The 20084-nt window shown below is 55.5% G+C and overlaps 1 protein-coding gene and 1 long non-coding RNA gene across 3 annotated transcripts; one reads left to right on the top strand and one right to left on the bottom strand.

Annotated features, from left to right (window-relative positions):
* Positions 1-47: 47 nt before the first annotated feature.
* On the top strand, positions 48-12615 carry MTCH1 (mitochondrial carrier 1). 2 transcript variants are annotated; one of them, XM_064498202.1, is made up of 12 exons: positions 48-291; positions 1316-1400; positions 3122-3228; positions 3673-3750; positions 4102-4159; positions 4631-4682; positions 5540-5599; positions 9147-9240; positions 9387-9519; positions 9720-9787; positions 10541-10616; positions 10787-12615. In XM_064498202.1, exons 1-12 carry the CDS (start codon positions 106-108, stop codon positions 10885-10887), a joined length of 1098 nt encoding a protein of 365 aa, XP_064354272.1. In that variant the 5' UTR covers positions 48-105; the 3' UTR covers positions 10888-12615. The 2 variants fall into 2 exon arrangements, with proteins under 2 accessions (XP_064354272.1, XP_064354273.1); XM_064498203.1 differs by having other exon boundaries at positions 49-291; positions 9472-9519.
* Positions 1377-18343, bottom strand: LOC135323762 (uncharacterized). The gene is made up of 4 exons (XR_010385287.1): positions 17589-18343; positions 13806-17171; positions 1650-2141; positions 1377-1435 (listed from the first exon to the last, which is right to left on the bottom strand). It is a non-coding gene; the product is annotated as an uncharacterized LOC135323762 (long non-coding RNA).
* Between the last annotated feature and the right edge of the window lie 1741 nt (positions 18344-20084).

Here is a 20084-nt window from a genome sequence, read left to right as displayed (position 1 = left end):
CCGTCCCACCTACTACACATTGGTCCCGCCCCCCGCCCATCACACGCTGGCTCCGCCCCGCGGCGCGGTGACGTAGAGGCGGCGCAGGCGCAGGCGCGGCGGGCCATGGCGGGCGCAGCAGCGCTGCCGCTGCCCCCGGCGGCGCGGGCGCCCCCTGGCGGCGGCGGGGACACGGGGGCGGTGTCGGCCGGGGTGGGCCGCGCCGAGGGCGGCGAGGGGCTGTTCGTGGCGCTGGGCGCGGGGCTCGCCGCCCTCAGCCACCCGCTGCTCTACGTCAAGCTGCTCGTCCAGGTCCGGGCCGCCGGGCGTGGGGAGGGGGCGGTGTGGGGGGACCCCAGAGCACGGGGGCGGGGACAGCCTGTACAAGGAGGACCCCCCTATAATGGATACCCCCCTATATAACGGGGTGAGGACATCCTGTATAGTGGGGACCCCTATAGAGCTGGGGGAGGGGGACCCTGTATCCGGGGGGGTGAGGACCTCTATGCAATGGGGACCCCTATGGAAAGGCAGTATAGGGTCCCCCCGATCATGGGGGATGAAGACACCCTGTACATTAGGGACCCCAGTATAACGGGGCATGGGGGTCCCCTATATCAGGAGGGAGCAGCTGGGACCCCTGTATAAAGTGGTGGTGGGGACACCCTCTACAGTGAGGACCCCTAAGTAGTGGGGGATGGAGACCCCTATGTAAGGGGGACCCTGTATATAGTGGGGTGATTGGGACCCCTTTACGTAACAGGGCAACGAGCATACCCTGTATAACCAGGACCACTGTGTGACAGGGGGAGCCCCTATAAAAGGGGGAATGAGGTCTCCTATGCAATGGGGATCCCTATATAAAGGTGGGACGGGGACCCCCGAATACAACAGGGGATGAGGATGCCCTGTGTAATGGGACCCTCTGTACCCTAAGGACCCCCTATAAAATGGGGGGGGGGGATGCAGAGCCCTGTATAAGGGGGTGGGAATGCAGAGCCCTGTATAAGGGGGTGGGAAGGGGCATCCTGTGCCCCAGGGACTCCCACCTATGTTTGCAGAGGGTATAGGAAGCCCCTTTGGGCTTGGGATGAGCCCCGCAGAGGTGCCTTTAGTGCCGGGGTCTCGCCAGCGGGGGACCTCCAGCCCCGGGGTGCTGGGAGACGGGCTGGGATGACAACAGCGGGATGCCCTGCGGAAGCCGCTTGTGCCCGAGCCTCGTGGGGGGGACACGGCCCTCCGGCAGCTCATGGAGATGGGATTGAAGCCGCGGACCTGGCAGGTTTGGAAACATGGGGACAGTGGCAGGGACAGACTGACAGAGTTTCTCTTGAAGGTCGGGCACGAGCCACTACCTCCAACTGTTGGGAGAAATGTGCTGGGAAGAAAAGTACTGTACCTGCCTGGCTTCTTCACTTACGGTGAGCGTTTCTTCCTGCCGGTGCGAGGCCATGACCTGAAAACAGGATGAAAACAGGGGTGGGAGCCGCTTGCTAGGAGCCCACATAGACCCAGTGCAGTGTTGGACTCGGCACAGGCCATTGCCTGTGCAAGCCAAACTTTAGCAGCACTCCCACATCTCCTCGCCAGTGGCATCCATGCACTCAGCCTGAAGTTCAGAGGAGACATAAAATGCTACAACTAATTGAAAAGCCATCAGATTTACGTACCTCTTGTCGCAAGGAGGGAAAAAGAAGGTCATGGTCCAGACGCTGGCCTTCTTCCCGTGGCTTGTTGCACTTCAGGGGCTCCACAGTGCAGCTTCAGCTGTAGGGTGGATGTACCATGGAGAGGATGCTCTGCAGAGCCCTCTACACTCAGCATCTATCCTGGCATCAGGGAGCAGCAGTTAAAGGTCTCGGCCGGCCTCTTGTGTTGCTGCCAAACGGGAAGCGTGTTCCTCGGCTGGGGCTGATGTTTGGGGAAGAGCCGATTCACTGGGGGGCAGAGGCTGTAACGGGAGGAGGCTCGTATTCAGGATGAACCAACTCTTGGCTCTGTTTTGACAGTGCTCTGAGGACACAGCAGGGGTTTGTATGATGTAGGTTTGTTGGTGGAGGGTTTTGCATGCATGAGAGATGGTTAAGTTCCTTTCTTCACTACAAAACAGTCCTGCAATAACTTGGCCTCCTGCCCTGCTCATTTGTATTGTAGATGGAGCCCTAAAGGGACAGAAATACCAAGAAAAAGGGAAGGTAATATATTTAGAAGGAAAAAAAGTATTATTTTTCTCTCTTTGTGGGTGGAGCAGCATGGGAGAGGTGGGTGAACACTATGCGGCTTTGGGGGTTGCTTTCCCTCTTTCACAGAAAGTTTGTAGTGCACTGGGGAAGGGGAGCGTATAGTCCTGAGAGCAGAGTTGGGCCGATCCCAGAATTGGACAGCAGTACCTGAAGGATGGGGACCTGGTGCAGGAGCAGTATGAAAGCCCTGTAAACCTGTCCTAAACCTGTCCTAGGGCTTCTGGGGCTGGAAGTGCTCTGACAGCGCTCTGTTAGAACAAAATGCATTTTCCAAATAGATTTACGGCACCAGCATCTCGTGGTGCGAGGAAGATGTGCCATGCTTTCCTGGCTGCACTCAGAGTGGCAAAGGAGGGGGGCAGGAGCAATTGGTGCCTGTGCAGCCTGTAGCAGGTTGTATTCCACCCTGTTACACCAGGGATAAGTTGGATCTGTTATTTTTGGGGGGGCTGGAGACATGAGGTAACTTGTCCACCGTCTGGGAGAAGGTAGCAGGGCAGGAACTGAACCTGGGTTTGTAAGATACACATTAACCCCGACACCAGCTCCCCAGGGCAGAGGGAGGAGATTACACCCTGCAACACATGGGAGCATGTCCCTCCCTGCCTTAGTTCAGTTCAGAGCACCTCGTAGCCCTTTCAGGTAGGCAGAACAATCAGAATTAGCCCCAAAATCTGGAGTTATCCTCCCAGTTTAGACAGATATGACAGAACACTTAAAGATCTATTGTATCTTTTCTGAAATAGAGCTTTTCTAATAAATCCTTTACGGGGGGACTGCAGAGCAGCTGCCATGACGTGCTGAGCCCTGGTGAGGTTTCGGCCGAGCTCCAGAGGCAAAGTGCTTGTTGCAGGTCGGCCGATTCCTGACTGACAGCCGTCTGGTGTTTTCTTACCCAGCCAGACACATTGTGGAAGTGGATGGGAAAAAAGGCCTCTTCCGCGGTCTTACTCCTCGGCTCATCTCAAGCACTTTATCCACCATCACCAGGGGGAGTGTGAAGAAGGTAAAGGTCAGCTTCTCTCTCCATAAATCAGCCCGCGGGGTCGGCCGGTGCTACTGCAGCAGAGCTAAGGAGCCCGCACGTGCTCGCTCCCAGCCACGGCTGCAGCGGGGAGAATAAAGCACCGGGTTTTCTCTACCACTAACAGCTCTGAAGAGCTTTCCAGGACAGGAGGAGAATGGTACCCATATCCCCAAAATTTATTTTCTAAATAATCTTAATTTGGCCAATTACTTGCCTTTTATCCTTTGTAAGCAGCCTTGTGACCCATCTCTCCTTTGCTTTTACTTTCCATCCTTCCTTCTCATCTTCCTTCTTGCCTATTTTCCTTCTCCTCTGGTCTAAAGCACAGGTCACTCACCATCTCCTCCTGTCCTCAGACCCTGAGAATTTGTGGTTCAGCATCTCTGTCAGTTTTATCCATGTGGTTCTTCTCTCCCTGCTCAGGCCTTTCCACTGGAGGACATGGAGCACGTTTCTAACAAGGATGACGTGAAGACCTCCCTTAGGAAAGTGGTGAAAGAGGTGAGAGACGTGGAGCGCGTCTGTGCACGGGTTGGAGAACATCTTCTGTTAATATTGCGTGTTAACAAGTGATCCGGGGAGTTCACGCTGAGGATGCACCTAGAGATTAGAAGCAGCTGCAGCAGGTTGTGGGTGAAATTACTTGGAAAGAAACTCTGTGGGTCCAGGCCCTGGTACTTAGTAGCCACACTGGGATCAGCTGTAAAATATTTCATAGAAATAGTAGAGGGAGGTTTACCACTAACAACAGATTTCAGAAGAGGTCTGGAAGTGGTTTCCCTACGTAAAGGGAACAGGACCTGACCTGTGCAGTTTTTCATACAGGTGTGTGGCTTTTTCTCCCCTTCACAGACATCCCATGAGATGATGATGCAGTGCGCATCCCGGGTTGTCTCACACCCCCTGCACGGTGAGTCCTACCTCTCCACCTGGCAGCCTGCTCCAGACCGAGGAGCCCTTGTCCAGGCAGCGCATCGCCCCTAAACCCCCTTTACTTGATGCATTTTTTCCCTTCTATGGGAAATGGCTCCGTGTGAATCTGCAGAATGGCTGCAGGTCCAGAGCAATCACTTGGGAATCCTAACAGTCAGCACGGCAGTTGGGAACTAACCCAACCGAGCATCGAGGCAATCTCTTCCCAGTCATCTGAGAGCTCATCCTAGAGATCCTGCTGGGGCAAGGAAATCCTCCCTTCACTTTCAGATCAGGGGAGAGAGAGAGGCTTTCTAATGAATCTTGTGATGATGAGAACAACTGAGAGGAGTTGGAGGTGATCTGAGTGGAGGGCAGAAGGGTCAGCTTGGACTTTCCTTCACATCCATCAGAAAAGAGTCAAATTGATCACTTTCAGGTTGTCAATGCTGTGTTTCTTTCCTCCTAGTGATCTCTATGCGCTGCATGGTCCAGTTCGTAGGCCGGGAAGTCAAATACAGGTGAATGGCTGCAGCTTGAAGGTTTTGGGTGCACAGAAGCACAAGTCCTGGAGTCAGGCATGCCAGAGGCTCCCAGACGGCGGGGGATACAGTGACCCAGGAGGTTTGGGAGACCAAAAAGCAAATCTGAGCCGTGGCTAGAGAGTGAATGACTGCGCAGTGAAGGAAGGTGGGAAGGCTGGGGTCTGTCTGGGCCCTGGCACGCCTGTTAATTCAGCCGCATTCCATTGGGCTTTCTGGTGGCTGTAGTGCACTTTGCTCATTACACAGGGGATTTCCTGCCTTTTTGCATTAGATGTTAATAGAAAGTGAAGTCAGCAAGGAAGCAGAGTAGGGTGGCACAGGTAACGCAGAGCATTGCTGTGACTGTGCAGATCCGCACGTTTTCTACAATCCTTTTCCAGCAGTACCTGAGCTCCCATGGTGACAGTGCCTCTCTGCAGGGTGAAACTGCACATGCAGCCACCTGAAAGCATGCTGGACGGTGCAGCTAACCCCCAGCTCCCAGCACAAGCTCCCAAAGGCAGGACAGGGTTCCTCTGCTGAGGATCAGCCTAGTCAAAGCATGTTACATGCCGTGCTCATGGCACGTGCATCTGCAAACTCTTCTAGCCTCAGCTATTAAATGCAGTTGTAAGTTGAGCATCAGCCCAGGATTTATCACAGGTTGGCAAACTGCAGACGTGACCCTCCTTAGTGGGTTGAGGAGGAAAATGGTGCTGCCTACTCCATTGGTGGCACAGTGACGGAACGGGGGACGCTGTGGGGAAACACTGCTGTGGCTGCATGTGAAGCTGTGCGGGAGAGAGACTGAGCTATAACCCTGCTTGGTTATAGCGCTGCTTCTTTCTTGACAGCGGTGTGTTCAGCGCCATTGGCAGGATATTTAAGGAAGAAGGGATCCTGGGATTCTTCGTGTACGTGAGTTCTTGTTTAAATACTTTCTCCTGTAAGTGGCAGGTGCTGATGGCTCTCCCAGTTGCTCTGCAAACTGCATCAAAAGGAGTTATGCTGGGCTCCCCTCCTATCTGAAGTCTTGTTTGTCCATGGGACTCTCACATCACTCCGACGAGCAGAGATTAAATCTGTGCCTTTGAGAGAGCTCCAGCTCTACCAATAGGTTTGGCCCAAGGGAAGGGCCAGATCATATCTTCAATAGAGCCCAGGGAAATCCCTTTATTTTTTTCATAGCTTTTTCCCTTGGTGCTTCTTTGTGTTTCAGCGCTGGGCATTTAAAGCACTTGTTTGTGCAACAAGCACAAAGAGCAAGTGCAACAACGAGGTCTCTTGTTGAAATAAAAGCCAGAGTCTGGATAAGAAACACATTCCTCTTTAGAGCACTACGGGTGCTTGTAATTAGCAGGTGGTTCACGCTGGCAGCAGGTTTGCCTGTGCGTCGGGAGCGTGTGATGGATGTGTCGCTGCCTGAACCGGCCTGTGCAGAGCTCAAAGGAGCTTCTGCCCAGTTACAAAGCATGGTGAGCTGGCGGCATTGCTAAAGCAGAAGTCTAACGGATACATTTTTACTTCAACCCTTCATTAGCACTTCTTGCCTTTTTTCACATCTATATAAAACGGAGTCACCTGCTGCCTCTGCTCCGGGTGGGTAGGTAACTCACTTTATTACATGAGCAATAGTAAAGCCAGCTCCGAAATTCCAGAAAGGGCTTCTGGGCCAGATGCATTTTGCTCTGGAATCAGAAATGGGAAATCTGGGCCTTCACATGAAGCATGAACACATTAGGAAGAGGACAAAAATCGCAGGGGGTCTCACACCCTCTTTTCCCAGAGGGGAACCACATTGGCCAAGTGTCACCTCTTGCAGTGGCTCTGCCAAACTCTGGTCCACAGCCCCAAATTTCCTCCATTAAATACAGATCCCTCCTCTCCCGGGTACCAAGGTTGATGTTCCCTGCACCTATCAGCCCTCACCAACACTCCCCTCTCCTCCCATCTGGGCACCGTGCTAGGAAATAGTGTGTGAAAGGAGCCAGCCATGTTCCCTTCCCCCACATAAAATAAACACTGTTGGTAGCCTAATTAAACTTAATAGTTCACAGGAAAGGCTTTAACACAACCCAAAATGTCTCAGGAGGGCTCTGAAGTTATATGCGCTCTACAGCTCTGCTGGGAAATCACATTGTCTTGGAGGGAATGCAAACTGCATCTGTAGGACCAAACTGCTGCCTTTCTGCTCTCAGCCCTCCCAGTGCAATCCAAACATATCCACTCCCTTAAAAAAATCACTCAAGTTCACTTATTTCTCATGTCCTTATAACCTGTACACAGCATTATCAGCAGCACACGCTCACTCTGAATGTGTGCCTGGCTGGAGATAAATCCATCCCCTGAAATGCTTTGGAGTTACACTCCCTGATGTCTTTATCTCACTTCCCCTGTATCTGCAGCAGCCTCCTGCCTGTCACCAGGACCGAAAGGTGGTTGCAGGGCTCTAAAACAGACACTTAAACTGTCACACATAGCTCAAAGATGGCTTGTCCCAGTCCTCCCCTGCGCTGGCATTTCTCCTACTGGGTTGTAGATGGGTTGTGTCACTGTACATCATGCAGGCTTCATATGCTGCTCTGGCTTTTGAGCTTTTAATGATTTGTCATCTTTTAAAAATGTTTTTCCTAGTCCACATCTCCTTGGACATCTCACCAGGCTTGAGAGCTGTAGCACAAATGAATTTGATATTCTCAGTCCCCTTTTGAGGCTCTCTTAGACCACTGATCTCCAGTCATTCCTTAACCGCAGGCCAAACATCCTTACTTTGATGACTAAGGAGAGAGAGGTGCGATCCTTATTGCAGATGGAACAAATGATCCAATTCTGTATCAGATGGGTGAAGTTTTACTTACAAGGCTGCCACCGCCCAGTCCCAGTCCTGGACCAGCCCCCGTCCTGGAATTGCTCAAACTCTTTTATTTTCAGCAGTTCAGGAACCTGCTTCGGACTTTCCTTTTGAGTTAGAGAAAGGATTTTTCCATCTGTACAGGACCAGAACACCTTGATTTCTCCGTCCTGTCTGTTGCTCCCAGATATCACATCTTTATTCAGCAGATCTGTTGAACACTTCTGCTCTTCTTGGCCCCAGAAACCTTGGCTGGGTCTGCAGAGCTGCTCAGGCCTTGACAATAGGCAGTTTGGCTCCAAAAATAAAAAATAGAATTGTAAAACAAGTGAAGCAGTCAGGCTGGGTCAGAGCATGTGGTTCTGATGGCGTGCAGCAGCAAATGCAACTGGTGCCAGTCCAGAGAGGCAGCGCGTTGTTTGGGAACAAACGTCTTGGACTTACATGCTTGAAGGTGGTTCTTCCCAGCCCAGCAAACACCCACGTGGCCATTAACAGCCATGCTTCAAAAAACTCTCTGAATATCTCTGCTGGTGAAACACGGGTTTAAAACACACCTGGATGCTTTTGCAGTTTAACAGCTGCATGAGCCAAAGCAGGCCCATGCTCAGTGGCTGTGCTGGCGGAGCAGACACTGCCAAGGCTCTGGCAAACATGGGAAGCCCTTTGATGTGCTTCTTCCATGGTTTAGGGCTGTTAGAAGCAGCAGCAGAGGGTGGTTCAGCTGCCAGAAGCACTGACCCACATTGGTGAGAGGTGAAAGCAGGGGCAGCAGGTCACCCCATGTCCCCAGTGGCAGCAGGGACCAAGCCCAAATTTGAGGACTGTGAAGCTGGAGGGACCAGAGCACTGCCTGCAGCTAATCTGTCTTTGCACTAGAGCAGACTTTGTAGGAACAACCTCTCCCATTTTAATGTCTAAAACACCTGGAAAGGGAGAAAAAACCTCAAGTCTGGACCAGGGGCTGGAGCCCAGCAGAGAGCATCACACCAAGCTGTGCCCACAGGCCAGGATGCTGCACTGCCAGGGGCATCCTCAGAGCCTGGAGAGGGCTGCAGGCCCTGCTCCCTGAGCCTAGGCTGGGGAGGGAAGTTCCCTACCTCTCCTGGGGTTAAAGGGGGATGGAGTCCCCCAAGAGGTGGATTCCTCATTCTGCATCCAGAAGGGCATCTGTAGCAGTTGGGGAAGACAAACTGAGCAGACACCCATTTCATCTGTGTCTTGCCAGGCTTTCAAAGTGGAAGTAGAGCCGAGAAGGGACTTGGGGGAACAAGGGGACCTGGCTGAGCCATGCCCCTAACGACAGACCTGAAGCCAGAGCATCCCCCAGCCGGAGCAGTCGGTAGCACTTGCAGGCATCCTTTCGTGGCCGTATGCATTTAACCGTATTTGAGGTGCTCTTCCCTTGCCACCTCTTGCTCGATGGCATCTTCCCTTCTCTCATCAGTTGCCTCCCAAAATAAAGATGCCTCCCTGGGGCAAATACCTTTTGGGGCAGCAGGGTTCCTCTGCACTGGCAGAGGAGGGGAGGGCTCAGCACATCCAAAGGCAGCACTGGTACCCTTCTGCATCTTATGTCTTTTTTTTCCTCTCCTTTTCTACCATTTTAGCGGTTTAGTCCCTCACATCCTGGGGGATGTCATCTTCCTCTGGTGCTGCAACCTCTTGGCTCACTTCATCAACACATACGCAGTGGACGATAACGTGAGTGCAAGGGCCCAATGAAGGGTTTGGGGGCCCCATGCCAAGCATCCACTGTTGTAAGGCATTAAAGGGAAGCAGGGGTTAATGTAATACACAGACATCAGGCTTTCTCTCTTGCTCCCCTGCCCCAAACCCCATCATCTCAGGGTCTCGGAGGGATGTCATGCAATGACTGTGACAGCCTGCTCTCAGCTGCCTCCTCCACAATCCCTTTGGTTTCTGTCTTTCCAGTTCAGCCAGGCATCGGTGATCCGGAGCTACACGAAGTTCGTGATGGGGGTATGTAGGCAACGTCATTTCCACCTCTTCTTGCCCCTGTCTGCGGTGTGAGTCTGGGGCAAAGGCTGTAGCATTTGAAGCCTGTGCTTTTTATCCAAAGGTTGGGATAACTTTGCTAACATGCAAAAGCTAGAACAGCAGTAGCTAGCATTTGACATGATGGACAGTGGAGAGACACTGCCAATTTTCTTTGCTTTCAGATTGCTGTGAGTATGCTGACATACCCCTTCCTTCTCGTGGGAGATCTCATGGCAGTGAACAACTGTGGGTACGTTGGTCATGCTGAGATCTAACAGTTTTGTTCCTTTCTTCCACCCCCTTGTTGTCTGAATCCTTTGCTAACAATCGTAAAGCTTTCATACGGAACCATAAACTATATGGCACCTTGCAGAGCTGGCTCGTTTCCTGACCCAGGTTACTTATAACTTTAGATCAGAGGGTGCAGACAAAGGCAGGATAAAAGCTGAAGTGAAGAGGAATAGGGAGAGTCGTGGTGGTACAGTCTGGTCTCAGCTAGACCAGAGGCAGAAGGGATCAAAAGGACTGTAGTGGCTCAGGAGAGCAGCACGAGGGAAAGCAGAGCTCTTAATGCAGCTGCAAGAGCGAGGGGAGACCTGGGAGAGAGCTGAATGAAGCAGGGATGTCTCCTTTGGCCCAGCTTGCTTTCCCAGTCCCACTCCTGCCTGCTCCTCTTCTTGTGCTCATGTTTAAGGGAAGGGGCTGTTGCACCTCAGTGCAACATTGCCTCGATGTCTGCTTGTCCTCAGAGGTGTAGACCAGCATATAGTGCTGGGCTCTTAACGTATCCAGGTAACACTGCTTGTTTGTACACTCCAGAGGTAATTAAATTACATGATCTGTTGCAGTTTAAATAACAAGCCAGTCATTTGGCCTCCAGCCTGGCACAGACACTATTTCTGTGTCCCTACTTAGACTTATCATTGCTCTTGTGTTACCTCTCGGCCCAGATAATGTGACTTCTGCACAGACGCCATCTCAGCTATTTCTTGTTGCCATGCAGGTTGCGTGCTGGCCTCCCTCCCTACGCTCCTGCCTTCACATCCTGGATCCACTGCTGGAGGTACCTCAGGGCTCAGGTGAGGGAGCACCGTGCATGCCCCATCCCTGGGGCTTCCTCCAGCAGCACTGCCCCAGCAGCGTCTGCGCTGCATCCTTGACGTGATCCGTAACCAGTTTGTCCCTCCAGTTATGGCATTTGTATGGGTCACAGCTCAGCTCCCTTAAACTGCCTGCTCTTCTTCCTCAGGGCCAGCTGTTCCGTGGCTCCAGCCTGCTCTTCCGCAGAGCGCCTGCACAAGTGGCCTGCTTCCCCATCGATTAACTCCCCCAGCTTGCGGGGAGAGGTGATGAACTCGGACTCCTCAAGAAACCCCAAGCTTGTTTTGATATATGCATTTTTTTCTTTTCAATCCCAAGTCCACAGTACCAGAAGAAGCCACCTCCTCTCCAGCAAGGCCAGTGATAAACTGACCTGCAGAGAGCTGGCTTCAGACTCCAGCTGGGCCAAAGCCCCTTCTTCACAGCTAACTCGACCGTGATGTGTTAGCAGAGAAAGCAGAAGGGAGTCGGCCCTTTGGTCCAGGCTGTTGGTCTGGAGTTACTGGAGCAGCCTGTTTTGAAGTGGAAAATGCCCAGGTACTAAACAAACCAGCCCCGAGGCATTTGCTGAGACCCAGCGCAGGGACAAAACACTGCTTCGTCCTGCCCAAGCTGAGAAGAGGCAAAAGATCCAAGGTTGCCTTGCCGGGAAAGCCACGCTAACACGTCTCCCATCTCATCCCTTCTGGGCAAGCGTTTGTGAGTCTGCTAGCTCATTCTGGGCAAGATGAACCCTGGGACCTATATCTAAAGGTTTTGTGAGTACTTGAGCACTAGGGAACGCACCACCTCCTGTGGGCATGAAAGGGAAATAATAATATTGAAACAGATAAGGGAAACAGCATCCCAAAGAGGCAGATAAAATTTGTCTCCAGGACGGTGTTGGAACTTGAAAAAAACAGCAGCACTCAGGGAGGGATGTGCAGTGCACACGGTTACTGCTCTGGGAAAGCCTTTTGCAGTGGTCTGATTCAGTGGGATCAGCTGTATTTAAGATAACACCTGTGGTGCTCAGTCCTGCTGGGTATAACCTGGACAAGCAGAGTGTACACATCCCTAAGCGTGAGGCAGGTCTGAGCATCATCACCACTTCACCTGATGGACAAGGAGCTGTGCAATACTGTGCTGGGCTGCTGCGTGGTATTTTCCTGCTGAAAGGCAGGAAACGAGGGCTCACCTTGCAACGTGGACAGCAGGTCTGTTACTGTCTGGAGTAGAGGAGTAGACCTTTAGCTGGCCAAAGACCTGAGACACCAGGGTTGGGGGCTCTTCACTTGAAGATGCTCAGGTGTGGTTGGGCCTTTGTGCAGCAGAGCCTGCCTGCGACAGCAGGGCAGGATTTATCCTCAGCTCTCCAGACAGCATTTTTTTTGCACCAGCCTGTGCTGTTTCTACAGCCAGGCAGACTTCCCCCATTTTGGTTCCCCCCTCTTACTCTACAAAGCAGTCTTTTGCATCCAGTTCAGCATGTTGCTGTACTTCCCTGTCACAGGACCCAGGAAGAGCTTTTGGGGGGCTGAGAGCAGGTTCCCACATGCTGCTAACACACACTAATGTCCTGACCAGCAGCCCCAGGGTATTTCCCAGGTGTTTCTCCTGTGCCCTGGGTGACTTCAGTTCTCAATACCTGCAGGGATTTGAGAGGTAGCTGGGGTCACATCCCATGCCTGTCCTTCGGGGACCCAGCCTGCTGTCGCACAGGGGCTTTGCTCCAACAGATGGGCTTGATCTGCACCTCCAGGCCAGGGCCTGTGGGACACAGTGACAGGGTTTGTGCGTGCTGGGACCAGCGGTCCTGAGCCCAGCTCCCTTCAGTGTCATGCAGTCAGTCCACTCCTTCCTTCCTCCTCAGCCTTCCTTTAATACAGCTTATGTTACAGTCACACAAGTAAAATAATGCATGGTCCTATTCCGTAACATGAGAGATTATTTCAAAGAGGATTTAACTATGCTCTGAAATACAGCTATAAAAACTTCTCCTGGGTGTTTCCTTTTTAAAGATGTTCATTTCTGCTGGGTAACAGCCTTCCTCACTCAGGGAAGGTTTTGGTTTAAGGCAGACCATCCATTTCTTCCCCAAAGGGGGGCCAGAATGGTTGTTGCAAACCAAGATCCCTTCTGCTCTTTCCCTGCAGCCCTGTTGCTGCATCCAAGATTAGCAGCATGGGTTTTAGGCTGAGCAAGCAGTATTGGGTGCACCTGGACTGAATCTGGAGGTGGCTGCTTGAAGCTCCACTTACACACTGGTTTCACCTTTAAAAGCAGCAAAAAGCAGTCCAGCTTGAACTGGGGGGGAAGATATTTTATATGGCTTGCAAGAACAGCACCCAACAGAGCTGTCCTGGTGGGAGCCAGCCTGGAAAAGGGGTCACACAGACCCCAAGCAAGGTGACAACCTCTCCCAGAAGCTGGGGAGAGGAGAAGCAGCAGGTTGTGGGGCAGGGAAGGTGGCCAGGAAGCCATTGCCTTTATAGGGGTATCAGAGGAAGCTTTTGCAGCCTGTGGTCAGGCTGAGGACTCACTGCCAGAGCTGGATGCTTGTTTGGGTGACAAGGATAGCTGGGGTTATTAACCCTGAGCCCTTCTGGAAGGGATACAGACCCTTCACTGCTGTCAGTGCCCAGCTGCTCAGATGAGGTGTTTGGGGAAGGGGGATCAAGCACCCTGTCCCAGGCACAGACCCCATCCTCAGCTTGCCAGGTCCTAGCCCAACACATGGGCACCTACCTTTTAATCTCAGTAGCTGTTTTTTTTGCCTCTCAATAGCCAATTATGTATCTCACAGATCACAGCAGTTGCTCCTGAACACCATACCTCAGTCCTCAAGATTAAGACCACTTTCTGCTGCTCACAAGCCTGAAAGCCTCTTAGCCCACCCCAGCATGGCCTGGCTGCAGCCACTTTAGTGAAAGATGCTGTTGTTTTTCCCTTTAACCATTTCACCTAAGCTTGCACCAAAGCAAGCATTCTACCCCCAATTTCAGCCAGGTTTACTCAGGTCCATAAACTTTGCTGGAAACAGCTATTAAATGTAACTTTCAGTCAATTTAACCATAACTAAACTGGGTTTCAAAGGCCTGCAGGTGACATGCACAAGGTGATGCACAATCTCAGCATTAGCTCAGAGCAGGGGGTCATATTAGTGGAACAGTTAAATGTTTTCTTACCTCCTCCTCTTTTCTAGCCCAGGTTCTTCTCATCCCTTGCCTCAATCAAGGTGACCTGCCATGGGGACAGGGCCTGCATCAGGAGCTGGCTAGGAAACAGCCCAAATCCTGGCTGAGCTTCTACACTGCTCTTAAATTGCTGCCCAGGGGGTGCTGGGGCCTCGTCAGCTCGTTAGCGGGTGCCCTGCCCTGCACCTGGTGCTGGTGCAGCACAGCTGGCGGGAGGTGGGCTCCCGCTCCCGCGACGGGCATCCGGGCTGAAACGTGTGGTTTGGCTTGGTCAGGAGAGCTGGCGCTTGGGACAGAGCCAGGCAGCTCGGACCCCTGGCAGGGGCCACGTCTCTTCCCTATCTAGCAAGGAAACAAACCTGTGTTTAAATATTGACTCTCTCCTGCATGAAAATCCGACGGGCGGAGATCGCTGCCTTTCCATGCCCGCGCGGTGTTTGTCAGTCCTTAGTGGAAAGCAGAGATTGCCAGGACTTTGGCCTGGACTGCTCCCGGCTGCCGGGGAACGGGAGCGGCAGGGACCGCAGCCGCCGACGGGAGAGGGAAACTGAGGTCAAAGCTGCCCTCGCTTCCCGTGGGGCCTCGACTCTGCGATCCGGCTGACCGTGTGCCATGCTGGTGCCCGGCTCGCGGAAGGGCTGCTTGCTGCGATCAGGCTAGCGTGGATGCTGGTTCTTGAGCCGAGCTTGGGCCCTGGTCCCGCAGGCTCCTGGGTGGCTCTTCGGGGCGCTTCGACCCTTGCAGGCTTTGGGCTGCAGCAAGGTGCTGGTGCCCTGCTCGGCCGATGGTGCCAATGGCCCTGTGCACAGGGAAAGAACAAGGGAGCTTGGACGGATTGCAATCGTCTCATCCTCCTCCCTTTACCCCCTCCAGAGCCATCCCGCTAACGACCCTTCGGCTAAGACCAAATTCGCTTCCAGCCCTGCAGCTTTCCTCTCTGCAGAGCCGGGAGGAAGCCAGCCAGGCAGCCCTCTCCAAATGGCTCTACGGTGCCCGTCACCCTGGTATCTGGTCGCTGGGAGCGGCGAGGAAGGCCGTGGGCCGCGGTTCCCCCGCCAGCCCTTGCCAACCCCGGCAGCGGTGAGGGGGCCCCCGTCTTGCGGCCATGCACGAGGAAGTGTCCCCGCGGCGTGGCTGCCCTTGATAAGGCTGTTTGCTCTGTTCTCCCGCGGCGGAGAGCTCCACGTAGGCCCGTAATTAAAAAATAACCCTCTCGGCATTGATGCTGCCGGCGGGGAGGTGGGGCTGGCTGGTTCTGCCGGGAAACGCTCGGGGTGAGGCCTTGGACCGGACCCAGGCGCAACCTCCGCTCCGGCCGGGCGAGCTGGCGCGGTGGCCGCGGGTCCGTCCCCCATTTTGGCAGGGCTCCGTCCCCCGTGGCCTGGGAGCAGGGGTGATCCCGGTCCCCAGCAGAGCCTTCACCCAAAGCGGGAGGTTACGGAGGAGACGGAGCCAGAGGGGCACAGCGAAAGGACGGGGGCGAGGTGGCACCAGCAGCGCCAAGGGAAATTTCAGCTGGAAATAAGGAAAAAAAACCCATTACAGCTGGCGGTTCTTCCCCGTGAGTGTAGTGCAGCCCCGGGACAGAGGAGGGGGCACCTCCAGCCTCCGCGATGCTCCGGACTCCTCCAGGCACGGCCGAAGCCGGCCCGTCCGGCCGCCGCACGCCCCTTCCCACCTGCGTGCCCCTGCGAGTGCGGGATCCGGGGTTGACGGCGGCATTTAGTCTTCGGATTTGCGGAATAAAGGCCGGGAATCACGCCGGCGGCGATTTAGGGGGGACATTTGGAAAAACCTTTGGAGCCGGAGGTTACCTGGCCACGGCCTGACCTGCCGCGTTGGCCATGGCCTCCCCAGCTGCCGCCGGAGGGGTTTAAGAGGGAATCTCCCACGGGAGCGGGTCAGGCTCCCCGCCGCTCCGGAGGGGTTTAAGAGGGAATCTCCCGCCGGAGCGGGTCAGGCTCCCCGCCGCTCCGGAGGGGTTTGACGGGGGGGGATGAGAGCTCTGCGGCGTTGGGCCCCGCGAGGAGGCCTTGGGGGACGAGCCAGGCCGCGGGGTGCCGGCGAAGGCGCTCCTCCCCGCGTGCGGCGGCCCCGGCGGTGACACAGGGGCCGTCCCGGCTGCCGGGCTGCACTCGCTGGTCGCCGCGGCCCCCCCCCGCCACGGCCTGCGGAGGGGAGGAGGGAAACACGACCGTTAAATAAGTCTCTCCGGCTCCCGGTTCGATTCCTCTCCCCCCTCCTCGGCCCGGCCGCTCGACGCTGCCCCTTCCCTCCCGGCGGCCGCCCGCCGCCCAGCCCGCGCGGCCCCTTGATGAAAAACGCCGTAATTCCTTAATCTTTCTGAATTGAGTTTCTTCCTTAAAAGCCGCCCGCGCTCGCCGATCCGCCGGAGCGGTTCTTGTCACGCTGCCAAAGGAGGCTGGGAGCGGAGTCACATGCCGCAAAGTTTTACAAGCCGCGCGAGCCGTCTCGGCAGAGGAGCGCGAGCGAGACGGGCAGGCAGGCACGCACGCACGCACGCAGCCCCGCGCGCCGGGAGAGCCTCCGCCGCGCGCCGGCCGCCTTCGCCCGCACGTTTTCGCTTTTGGCTTTTTGGAAGGACAAAGACTTCGGGGTGGGTTGGCGCGTTTGTTTTTCGAGGGCCGGCGTCGGGGAGGGGGCGAAGGAGGCCGGAGGCGGAGAAGGGGGGAGCCGAAAGCGCCGAGTTTCCCTTAGCCGAGCTGCCGAGACGTCGCCGAGAAACTTGGAGGAGGAAAGCCGGGGGGGAGAGGAAAAAGGAAAGAAAAAAAATAAATAAATAAAAAAATAAAATATGATGACGTCACTTCGAGCAGGGGTGCCTTCCCCGCTGCCTGTCAGATGCGACTGAAAAGAACAGGGCAATAAAACAACAGCCGCCTCTGTCTCCCTCGTTAAACACGGCACTAATTGGATGTTAATGTCTCCTTGCTCTTCTCGCTGGCCGATTGTGAGCGCCGTGGCGCGCTCGCCGCCCGCTCGCTCGCTCGCTTTCCTGTTGCGAGGCTCTCGGCAGCTCCGCGCGACCCGGTACTGTACGCTCCCTCCTGCTTGCGGACTGGAATAATTCAGGCGCCGGGAGTACGAGAAAGGCGAGGCGAGGGGGCGACCGGTTCAGGCACGGGGAGGGCGCGATGGATTTCGAGAGCTCCGCTAATCTCGACGTTTTCCCGGGCATTGTCCTCGCCGAGTTGGAGCCGCGCTGTTTCCATCCGATTTTTTTTTCTTTTTTTTTCTTTTTTTTCTCTCTTCTCCCCCCCCCTCCTCCTTCCCCTCGCGTTGGGTCCAGTGTGCCGGGCAAAAATACACGTTTTTTTTTTTTTTTTTTTTTTTTTGCTTTAAAAAAAAAAAAAAAAAGAGCGGTTCAATGACGACAAAACCCCAAACCTCCTCCCAGCTCCCCCCGGCTCGCCGCCCAGCCTAACCCCTGCGTGGAAACAGGCGTTTTTAGGGAGCCCGAGCAGGAAGTTGTTGTTCTCTGGGTTGCCCAGGTCATCCTTAAAGGGTATGTGTGCGAGGGCGAGCGTGCGTGTGGTTCTTGGCCGGCGTCCCCGCGGGCACCGCGCGCCCTCGCTCGCCGGCGGGCCCCCGCGCGCCCGGGAGGTGAGTCGCGGAAGAGCGTGGGGTGCGCAGGGCTTTCGGGGAGGGGGGGCGGGGGGCGCCCACGGGGGACAGGGCGGGTGGGGGAGCGGAGGGGAGGGCAGGGAGCGGGAGGCGGAGGTTGGGGGGAGAAATCTGGGAGTAAAGTCCTACCTGGGATCGGTGCCAACTTCCTGCAAAGGGTTACAGCCCCGCGGCTTTGAGAGCCCACCAGAGGCGAGTTCGCTCTTGTCACGCTTCCAAGGCGAGATGAAGACAGCGGGAACAGGTACCGCGGATGCCGAGTGGCCTTGTTTGCCCGCGGCCCGGGGTGGCTCGAGCGCTTGTTTTGATTTAAATCCTCCGAGGCCGAGGGAGATTTCTGGATTCCCGGCGCCGCTTGGGCGCGGGGGGCCTTCGCGCGGCCCACGCCGGGCGCCCGGGGAGCACCGCGGCCGGGGCGCGCGGCCCGTGGGGGGCCCGGGGTGGCGGCGGGGGGGGGGGTGGCCGGGGGGGGCCGCGGCGCCCGGCCGCCCGCCCGCTCGCCGCTTGGATTAACACGCGGAAGATGCGCCTGTCACTTTGCTTACTGTCAGCGCCTGCTCGGGGCCGGGCGACGGCTTTGTTTGGCGCTGCCGGGGAAGCCGTGCCAACTCGGACTTGGCAGGCGAGCCGGAGTGGGCAGGCCGAGGGGAACAAGGAGCGAGAATTACTGCCGAGGCTCCTCGAGAGGGAAGCGGCCGCAGGCCCGTCTCGGCGCCCGGCGGCTTCCTCGCGGCGTGCATCTCCCTCGCTCCCCCGCGCGGGCGCCCGCTCCCTTTTTTTCTTGTATTTTTTTCCCCCCCCCCTTTCGGCTGGTGCGGACAAAACGAAAACGGGTTTTTGTTTTGGTTTTTTGGCATCTCCCCAGCGGCGTCGCCACCCGCCCCCCCTTCCCTTCCCCAGCCCGCCGCTGCCCCCCTTTTTAATCATCGCCACCACCCAGGTACTCGAGGCAGGAAAAAAGGCCAAAAAACATCCCCGCGAACCCAAACTACCCCCGATCCAACCTCCCCCCCCACCCCCCGGGGCGGCGATTTCTCCCAAGCTTCCTCCATGGCGGGTGGGTTTATTTTTTCGTCCTTTATTTCTCTTTCCCCCCCCCCTTTCCCCGCCGGATCGCTCTCGCGTTGGGTGTGCGCGTCCCTATTCACGGACCCGCCGCCTCCCGTCGTGCTCGGCCCAGGAAGGAGGGAGCCCAGCACTCGTTTTTTGTGTGGCCGCTGGGCGAGGGAGTTGGTGACGGAGGGCGTAAGGGGGGGGGGCAGGCGGGAAAAGCAGCACTGGGGGGGGGGAAAAAAAATCCAAGTCCCTGGGCCTTTTGTTTAACCTGCGTCGATGAAAAGGAAGGTCTTGGCTTTTTTCTCCTGCCCTTTTTTTTTCCCCCTCTTTTTTTATTTGATTTCGTTCCCTCCGCGCTCGCGCCTCGGCGGGTCGCTCCCGAGCCAGAGCGGGCAACTTTCCGGAGCGGGGCCGGTGGCGGAGCGGGCGGCGGCGGTGGCCGCTGTGTTTTTTTTTTTGGTTTTCTTTCTTTTTTGGGTGTTTTTTTGTTGTTTTTGAAGCCGCCTGGGTAATAAAGACGGCTTGTCCCGCGGGCGCGAGCGGGCAAGCGGCTCCGAGTGCAGGAATTCCTGCCAGCTCGCCTTTGTGCCAGCCTCTCCGTTGGCCTTTGGTGTCTCGTTCGGATGAAGCCTGGCATCCAGGCACCGCCCATTTCTTGGCGTTGAGCGGAGAGGAGAAGGAAAGGGGAGAGCGAGAGAGAGCGAGAGAAGGAAAAAAAAAAGCTGTCTCACTCAAACTGGCCTTTCTCGGAAAAGGATCCTTCCCTGATGATTGTCCGGATAAGCGGAGCTAAATCCAGCAACCACTCAACAACAAAACCACTCTCTTCCACGGTGCGTCTCTCTTGCTGCCTTGGTACGGAATCAAACCTCACTCTTAATTTTGGGGGTTTAATTTTTTTTTTTTTGGTTTGTTCGGTTGGCTTCTTTTTTTTTTTTTTTGCCTTTAATTTGAAATAACGTTTCATTTTTCCAATTGCTCAGGCGCTTTGTCGTGGCTGTAACCTTCCTTCTCCCCGAAACCCCTTCCCTTTGAGTCCTCCAGCCCTTGGTGCTAAAACGTCCGACTTTAAAATCCTTAAAGGGTATGGAGAGGGATGCATAGCAGCTAGCCCTATCCCTCCGTGCAGTGCTTGAAGCAGGATTCGAGGGCGATTTCTCTCCCTGCCCTCGCCCTGCAGCCCGGGCCGCCGGCGTCCCCGAGAGCCGCTCGGGGCTGGGCGTGTGGCGTGCCGCCGCCGCGTTATTTCCACGCCGGGCACCACCGACGGGGGGAAAAAATATGTCGAATCATGTCGGATTTGCAATTCAACATGGCAGCCGCAGCTAACGTGGTCGGAGCTCGTAGTGCCGAGCAGCCCTACGGGCACGCGTGCTCCTTTTCGGCCGTGCCAGGGCAGGGTGGGGGCACGGGAAGGATGGAAGGAGGCAGAGGGAAGGATGGGAGGGAGGGTGCCCGGGGTAGGTCAGAGGAGGAGGATAATTTTTGGGGGGGTGGGGGGGGTGAATTTCAACCAGGAGCGATTCGAGAAGGAGGGAACTCAAGCGGTCTGGTTTTGCGAGGCGTTAA

Source organism: Dromaius novaehollandiae, chromosome 27 (genome assembly GCF_036370855.1).
Source record: "Dromaius novaehollandiae isolate bDroNov1 chromosome 27, bDroNov1.hap1, whole genome shotgun sequence".
NCBI classification, from domain to species: Eukaryota; Metazoa; Chordata; class Aves; order Casuariiformes; family Dromaiidae; genus Dromaius; species Dromaius novaehollandiae.
This window is presented reverse-complemented; position numbering and strand designations above follow the sequence as displayed.